We start from the raw sequence: 9,188 nt of genomic DNA on the forward strand, positions 1-9,188 counted from the left end.
TTGATATGACAGAAGCATCAGTTTACTCAGGATTGTGCTCTCAGATCTTCATTCAGATTCAGAGAGGAGAGTGGGGCTTGTATCAGGGGGGGAAAGTCTTCTGCTTTGTTCATCTGAGCGTGTCAGGAACACGCTAGCCAGCGCTATATGTGCACCTCTCCTGTACAAACCACAACAGAAATGTGTTTTGAACCAAATCACCAAACAGAGTTTCCCTGTCTAAAATAAAGAACTGGTTTCAACTCATGTTTAAAAATGTTTCATTATCTGCTCTGCATCAGAGAGCTGTGAATGAGGCTCTACAGAGTAAAAATGGACATCTGGATCTTTTCCTGCGGTTTCTTCTGGGTCTGTCAGTGGAGTCTCATCAGGTTCTTCTACAAGGACTAATGAAACAGACAAGAGGTATTATGAGAAGGAGAAGTAAGAAATAAAGTTGGTTTAATTAAGGAGAAGGTTGGTTTCATTGAGTATAAAGAGAAATCCATCAATCTGTTCCCTGTCCTGAATGAACTGGGTGATCATTCACTAGTGGAGGAAATACAACAGTATCTGAAATCTGGAACAATAAAGGGAGTCAAACTATCTTCATCTCAGTGGTCAGCTGTAGTTTTTGTGTTGTTGACATCAGAGAGACAGGATGTGTTTAATATTAAGGAATTTGTTGGAGGAAACAATAAAGCTGAAAATCTGAAGGTTCTCCAGAAGCTGCTGCCTGTGATTAAAGAATCCAGATCAGTTCAGTAAGTATCACTAACAACAATCACTTCACTGTTAAAACATTAAGAAAAAATAAAAGCTCATAAATCTTCTGTGCTGTAGAAGTTGTCCAGAATTTAGAGGTCAGTATTTTGAAGTGTTTTCTAATAAAAGTCAGAGAAGTTGCATATGAATAAGGTTTACCAGTTATTAGAAATGTTCTTGCAAATAAAGAAGTATTTCAGTTTTTGAATTTAAATAATTTAAATATTTATCATTTTTAAGCCATTGACGTGTAATAAAAAAATATACATTTTTAAAAAAATGTTTTCTTTTGTGCTCTGTGATATTTTAGATCTCAGTTTAGTGATCCAATGATTGATTTGTGCCTTAACGGAGTAGTTCACTTCCAGAACAAAAATGTACATATAATGTGTACTCACCCCCTTGTCATCCAAGATGTTCATGTCTTTCTTTCTTCAGTCGTAAAGAAATTATGTTTTTTGATGAAAACATTTCAGGAATTTTCTCCATATAGTCGACTTTTATGGTGTCCGTGAGTTTGAATTTCCAAAATGCAGTTTCAATTCAGCTTCAAAGGGCTCTAAACGATCCCAGCCGAAGAAGAGTCTTATCTAGCGAAACGACAAGTCATTTCCTAAAAAAATGTACAATTTTATATTTTTTAACCTCAAACACTTGTCTTGTGTAGCTCTGCGTGAACTGTGCATTCTGGTTCATGACAGTCCCATCTCATTTTCAAAATCGTCCTACATTGCTGTTTTACTGTTTTTTATATAAAGGTCATTTGACCTTCTTTGCATGTTTACTTTGTAAACACTGGGTCGGTTCTTCTGCAGTGATGTAGGATGATTTTGAAGTTGGAGGAGAAAATGATATGCAAGTTTTTCGACATACCCTAACTTCTTCGAACGGGACAACTATTGCAGAGTACGCATGCGCATTGCAGAGCTACACAAGACGAGCGTTTGAGATTAAAAAGTATATATTTTAATATTTTTTTTTTTTTAAGTTGACTTATTTTTTTGCTAGATAAGACCCCTTCCTCCTAGGCTGGGATTTTGTTTAGAGCCCTTTGAAAGCTGCATTGAAAACAACTGCATTTTGGAAATTCAAACTCACGGTACACCATAAAAGTCGACAGGACTATATGGAGAAAATTCCTGAAATGTTTTCCTCAAAAAACATAATTTCTTTATACGAATGAAGAAAGAAAGACATGAACATCTTGGATGACAAGGGGGTGAGTACACATTATATGTAAATATTTGTTTTCTAGAAGTGAACTACTCCTTTAAGTTTGTACTTTCTCTTTAATAAGTGATTCTCTGACCTGACCTAATCTGATCAGAACCGAGAGATTGAAGAGTGTGTCATTGTTCTCTACAGGATGTGTGGTTGTCCTTTTACAGATGAAGGTTTTGCTGCTCTGGCTTCAGCTCTGAAATCAAACGTTTCATACCTGAGAGAACTGAATTTGTCTGAGAATAAACTAGGAAAATCAGTGGATCAGCTCTCTGCTGTACTGGAGGATCTTCACTGTCAGCTAGAAAAATTGTGGTAAGATCATATTTGACTCTCACCATGAAACACAATGTAAAGTGTATTTGAAGTGTTCAGCCTCTTTCTGCTGCTGTGACTTCAGCTGATTAAGCTGGAAATGATTAAACACACAAGCTGCTCTTCAGTAACATGATACTGCAGTGTGGCCCCGTCCACACGGAGACGCGTTTAGCCACCGTTTTTTTTTAGTTTGTGTTTTGGTTTGGTCAGTGAATCCATATATCTGAAACGATGACGTCATCAGCCCATGTCTCGCCCCTACTCAGACACCGCTACGTCACGTAACAGTAACAAAGGCATGAACAAACACTGAATGATTGTAATTTTATTAACAAACATTAACACAGATTAATAAATGTATTGTTTCATGTTGGTTAATATACTGAGCGAAGCTTAATTCGCATAGTCCAAGTCTTCTTCTCCGTTTTAAGTGTATCTCTGTGGCAGAATTACAGCGCCACATGCTGGTCTGGCATGTATGCTAAATCTTTTTGTGTCGGTTTCATGGTTTCGTGTGGACATGGATATTTCTTGAGATGAGGGAAAAAAAAACACACACAATCAACATTTCAGTCTCTTAACTTTAAAAAGCTTTTATGAAAAATGGAAAAGGGAAGAAGTCGTTCATGTTTTTAAAAAGTACATGAGTTTGGGAGTGAAATTGATTAGCTTTTAAGTTTTTAGTTTCCCTTTGGTAAGCAGATCAAGGTATGTTTCTTGTTTTGTATTTCATGTAGACTAATTCATGTTTGTTTTATTTTCTTATTTCATTATGATATTGTCATTAATCTCAAACAATGTGAAATATCTACACCTAATGAAGTGAACGTTTAACATTTTGAATGTTTGAGATTATTTCACTTTGATATCTATGCTTGCATTTTTTTTTTTCTTTTCATTCTTTGTAGCTTTATGGTGCTAAATTGCAAGGATGCTATGTTGCTATGGTGCTATGAAGTGAATCATTGTGTAGACAAGGTACTGTGATGCCTGGAAAGAATTCATTGCAACAAAGCTACTTCAACATTAGTGTTTACTGCATACAAGTGAAATAAATCAAAAGCACCCGTCAAAAACAATGCATCCTTTTATTTAACGCCAAAGGGCCACTACAATGTTCATTTTTCTGTAGTGGCTGGTTTAATTGTTAGCACACACACACAAACACACACATAAATCACTATTTCATATATATTCATTCAGATCTTACAACAATAACACTCAGCTATGTAATGAAAAGGGTCATTTTGCTTAAAACACAGACAGTGTAATTAAGAAATATTTATGTCTTTCTTGACTGAGACTTTGTATTGTTATCATGTTTTGTGCTCTGTGACATATTAGATCACAGTCCAATGATCTATCAAACATTGATTTGTGCTTTAAATTTGTCATTTCTCTTTCATAATGGATTCACTGCAAAACTGTTCTGAAATTGATCTGAGAGAGTGAAGAGTGTGTCATTGTTTTTTACAGGTTTAGGGACAGTGGTCTCACAGATGAAGATTGTGCTTCACTGACTTCAGCTCTGAGATCAAACCCCTCACACTTGAGACAACTGGATCTGTCTGGGAACAAACTAGGATATTCAGTGAAGCTGCTTTCTGCTGTACTGAAGGATCCTCGCTCTAACCTGGAGAAACTGTGGTAAGATTATATATGACACAATGTATAGTATATGTAAAGTGCAAAACAAATCACAATTTTGAAAACAAAAATAACAAATCCAAAAACAAAACAACAAATTATAAGCACAATGCCAAATCTAAAAACAAAACATAACCCACCTGAAAAGCTAGACATATTTGACGAAAGGAACACCACTGATTTTACAAGAAGCCTGTCAATCAAGATGTACAGAAAGTAATAAACTGTGACCAAATTCATTTCATGTACATGGTGAACTTGTGTGACATTGATAATTATCAGAAATGTTTCTTGAGCGGCAAATCAGCATATTAGAATGATTTTTGAAGGATCATGTGACACTGAAGACTGGAGTAGAGACCTGCACTCCCACGGGAGTACCACGGGACCCAACACAATAGGGTGCGGCACGGGACAACTCTTGATGGGCGAGTGCGGGCGGGTAAAGACTCGTGTGTGGGGGATGCGGGAGAATAAAATGATTCCGGGACTTCCGCAAAATAGAAATGATCTAAACATAATTTGTCTAAAACTTATAAATGTTATTTTATCTGTTGCACAAAAGCAAAAAGAACAACTAATATTAACATTAAAATAATTGACATGTGCAAGCTAGCTAGGCATAGTTTCTATTTATGACATGTTTTTAGAGTTGCACAATGTAGCCAATCACAGACTCAGCTGTTGATTTCTGGAACGCAATGGCCAATCAGAGGTGATTAAGTCACAGTCTACTCACTGCAGTGCTGAAGTTGCGTGCTCATGAATCCTCTCATTTAAACACACGAAGTGTAGACATTGTGAAAGATTCATTGTGCATATATTTATTGTTATAACAGAGCTTTATGAGATCACAATTAACTGAACTTTTACTGATAATAAAGTGCTGCTCACATTATTGTTTATATTTTTTTTTTTATAACAGAGCTTTATGAGATCACAATTAACTGAACTTTTACTGAGAATAACCAAAAAGTAGGTTTGTTTTAATGATTGATGCTTAGCCCTAAATAAACAAATATTTTATCCAGGAGTTGTTATTCAATCAAAAAGGAAATGTGTGTGGAGTTTTCGAGATTCTTACGAGAACCTTTCATGTACATGTCTTCGATGCACTAAAAAAAAAAATCTATATCGAGGATTACTTTCATCAAGGCGGGCTTTTTGCGCGGGCGGGCAGCAGGACAGACCACATGAATGGTCCGCAGGGCGGGAGCGGGACCAATAAGATATATTCTGCGGGAGACGGGGGACATTGGACAGAATCTTGCAGGACCTGCCTACTGAAAAATCCGTCCGTCCTGTGCGGGTCTCTAGAGTGGAGTAATGATGCAAAAAATTCAACTTTAATCACAGGAATAAATTACATTTTAATATATTGTCAGATAGAAAAAATTATATAAAATAAAAATGCAGATATATATTTATTGACTGGGACTTTAAATGATTTTGTGATCATGTTTTGTTTATGATGACATTTTAATTAAATGATTTTGTGATCATGTTTTGTTTATGATGACATTTTAAATCTCGATTTACTTTGTAATTTCTATAATGATTCACCTAAACTGATCTGATCTGAGAGAGTGACGAGTGGTGTCATTATTCTCTGCAGGTTTGTGTTGATTGTGGCGTCACAGATGAAGGTTGTTGCTGCTCCTGGCTTCAGCTCTGAGATCAAACCCTCAACACCTGATAGAACTGATTCTGTCTGGGAATAAAACTAAGAGATTTGGGTGTGAATCTGTCTCTCTGCTGTACTGAGGATCCGCACTGTAAACTGGAGATACTGGGGTAAAGTCATCTCTCTGTATAATCTCATGTGTTTGCTTCAGTAAGACATATGCCTTTAAATTAATTTGTAAGAACTAAAGCCATAAAATAAATATAGACAGATAGCTCGATAGAGAAAGAAGAGGATAGGAAAGGACATGACAATCTCTGTCAGTACTGTGATTTTAAACCTGTGACCTGTTGGTCAGGGCTGACTGGGGTTAAAAATTCAGCCGCTGGACAAATCCACCCATCGGGAACCCCGAGTGAATCGCCCCCGGGCGAAGATGGTTTGCGGCTGGGGTGACAGGGTCTTTAATTTGAGTAAATAATAATAGACATATTATACTGAATTCATGACAGAATGCATACAAAGTTAATAAAGCATCTGTGTCACATAGAAAAATGCACTTGACAGTAAAGCATTGATGTTTGAGCTAGAATGCAGAAATCGTATTTGATACAAGAATTCTGTCATCATTGTCCTCAACCCTCTCTAGGTCATTCCAAACCTGTATGACTTCGTTTCTTCTGTAGAACACAACATATATTTGGTAGAACTTACCAAACCATTTTGGTTACCCTTGATTTCTGTATGGATAAGATTCTTGGGAATTTCTGAAATTATTCTTCTTTTTAGTTCCACAGAAGAAAGAAATGATACAGTTTTGAAATGACACAATGTTGAGAAAATGACAATTTTGTGTGTTGTTTAATTGGGTGAACTATCCTCTTAAGAACTGTTATTTACCGGTAATATTTCATATTTAAGTATCCTCTCTGCGTTTAATAACTTAAGTAACCATCTTATAATAAATACATTCTCTTGATTGTATCAGTGTTAATAACTGGCAAGTTAAATTACTGATGTGATAAATTTACAAATCTATGTTTTGTGGCATTTTCCCATTGACCTCGTCATGAAGTTTAGATTGTCGTGTCTGTTTTCAGGCCCGCATCACTACAGAAGCTTTAAGGTTCTTCATATTACATGACTCTAATAAGACAATTCTGGTGTCACATCTGAAGGGCTCAACCGGGCCACTTGTGTTGTTCATCACTTTACTCCTGATGACCAGTACATCCCTGCCTGTGGGTTACAATCAGACTCTCTAACCATTAGACCACGACTGCCCCATATAGATGATTGATAGGATTAGAAGATTTAGACAGAATGGAAGGTTTAAATGAGTTTGAAGGGGGGTCTAGAAATAGGTTCATAGAATGGCAGCTACAATAGAGGCTAAAGGCCTTCAGTTTGTTTACATTTGAAATTTGGACAGGGGCTGGAGTTTGAATTAGTCGGCTCATCTGAACAATTTCGTCAATGTAAGGTCTGTGGGATTTTTATGATTTTTTAATCTTCATTTTTAGGAAAAAACCGTAAATCGTAATGCTAGAGGAGCTCATGTGACTGTTTCTCTAGACAGATCTGTCCTTATATCACTATGAAAACAATATCCACATTCAGCTCTGTGTGTCTGTTCAGTCCTGAAGCCACATGACAGTTTCAAACAGCAGCATTGAGCATCAACATGCAGAAATCTCATTCTATCCGCAGCAGTTGTGTGGCAATGCCTTGTCATTAGTTCCCTCTCCTGCTCTGAGACCAAGTCAATAAACCAAACTATCACACACTTCACTACAATTAACACTGTGTCATTGTTCTTCTCAAGGTTGAGAGATTGTGGCGTCACAGATGAAGGTGTTCTGCCTGGCTTCAGCTCTGAGATCAAACCCCTCACACCTGAGAGAACTGGATCTGTCTCTGAATAATCTAGGAGATTCAGAAGTGAAGTTACTCTCTGATCTGAAAGATGATCCACGTTATAAACTGGAGAGATTATTCTACTGTGAGTATGATAGTTATTATTTAAATCTTTTAAAATGGCCAAAGTTTAGTAACAGACATATTTGGAGAATATAAGATATATATTTCAGCTCCACTTTAGTTTCTGTAATTAAACTGTTAATTCTGTGATGATCTATGAATATATGAATATTTTCATCATCTCTTCCAGTGTCTCTGGTGTGTGGAATGATAAAGAGAGAGTTGTTGATCATTCACTGTTATTAATCTATGATGCCGTTGTTCATGCAGATCAAGAGTATGTGAGCGGAGTGGACGGCGTGAAGTTAATTTCTCCTCCGCGCTCCGAGCATTTAATATCACTCCGCTCCGCTTCCACTCCACTCCGCGCTCACTGATTCAGAAACACCGCTCTCTGCCCCTTCGCTCCGCGTCTAAAAGTATTTCCGTATTTTTGAAATTCCACAGTTCACAGTTTGTTCATAACTTATATTAAAACATAAAAAAAATAAAAAACAGGAGAGTTTCAAAGTGGCTTATTGGAACCCTAGTGTGCAAACTTTTTTCCCTACCACATGACAAATAACATATGTAGCATTCAGCATTAAAAAGCTTTTTGCGGGTGCAAATTTATTGGGTGATGAACCCTCATTTTGCCAGTTAATTTACCTACGGAACATGATGCATGTTCTTCTACAGATTTCTGCTCATTCCAAAATCAGATACAGATGAAGTAGCACTGTACGAATTTTACATTTGTTTGAATGCATATTGAGAAAGCGATTTTGTGAATAATTAAGTGTTGTAGTAGCTACGTGTTAAATCATGCTTTCAGCTGAAAATTTCAGTATTTAGAAGAATCAAACATCCTTGAGAACTATAACTTCCCGCTCATGTCCATATAGAAAATAAACCGTCATAGCCTTCACATTCTTTTTGATTTGAGTGATCCTCATCTATCAAGAAAGTGAAAGTGATGTGACATACAGCCAAGTATGGTGACCCATACTTGGAATTTGTGCTGTCCCTTTTAACTCATCCAAAGTGCGCATACCCACCGTGGACACACACCCGGAGCAGTGGGCAGCCATTTTATGCTGCGGCGCCAGGGAGCCGCTCCGACTTTTAAAAGATCCCGCTCCTCGCTCCAGTCAAAATCACACGCTCCACTCTCCCTCCGCGCTCCGCTCACATACTCTGATTCATATCTCTGGCTGTAATATGAATATACTGTGTGTTTTCTGAGCTGGATCTGCTGATGTGATGTGACAGCAGTAATGTCTCATACTCATATCTGACTGTCTGTGTGTTTTATTGTAGGAGTCTCAGTATTTAGACGTCAGTTCAGTTGTTCTCAGGATCAGCTGATGGGTGAATAAGACCCGCTACAGGAATCAGTGATGTAAAGTTTTAAATGAATGCACGGAAGTGTAATGTGTGTATCAGTGTTGATGTGTTTATAACAGCACTGAAACAAATAATCAATGTAATGTTTTCAGTGATGGGCTTATATCCTGAGCTGTCCACGATTTAATATAGATCATCATAACTGTGCATCCAGTCTAACATTTGTAACATTTGTAAGTATGTGTTTATTTTATTAAAATATGTTGTCTTGAGAAGAGGGGCTTCCACTTGATATCGTCATGAGAAATGTGTGCCTGCTGTATCTTGA

The 9,188-nt window shown here is 37.1% G+C and overlaps 1 protein-coding gene across 1 annotated transcript; it reads left to right on the top strand.

Annotated features, from left to right (window-relative positions):
• The first annotated feature begins 498 nt into the window (after positions 1-498).
• On the top strand, positions 499-4,821 carry LOC109083885 (NACHT, LRR and PYD domains-containing protein 3-like). The gene is made up of 3 exons (XM_042717610.1): positions 499-743; positions 2,110-2,280; positions 3,760-4,821. The coding sequence occupies exons 2-3, from the start codon at positions 2,111-2,113 to the stop codon at positions 3,932-3,934; spliced, it is 345 nt and encodes a 114-aa protein (XP_042573544.1). The 5' UTR covers positions 499-743; position 2,110; the 3' UTR covers positions 3,935-4,821.
• Positions 4,822-9,188: the final 4,367 nt, after the last annotated feature.

Source organism: Cyprinus carpio, chromosome B1 (assembly GCF_018340385.1).
Source record: "Cyprinus carpio isolate SPL01 chromosome B1, ASM1834038v1, whole genome shotgun sequence".
In the NCBI taxonomy this organism is placed as follows: Eukaryota; Metazoa; Chordata; class Actinopteri; order Cypriniformes; family Cyprinidae; genus Cyprinus; species Cyprinus carpio.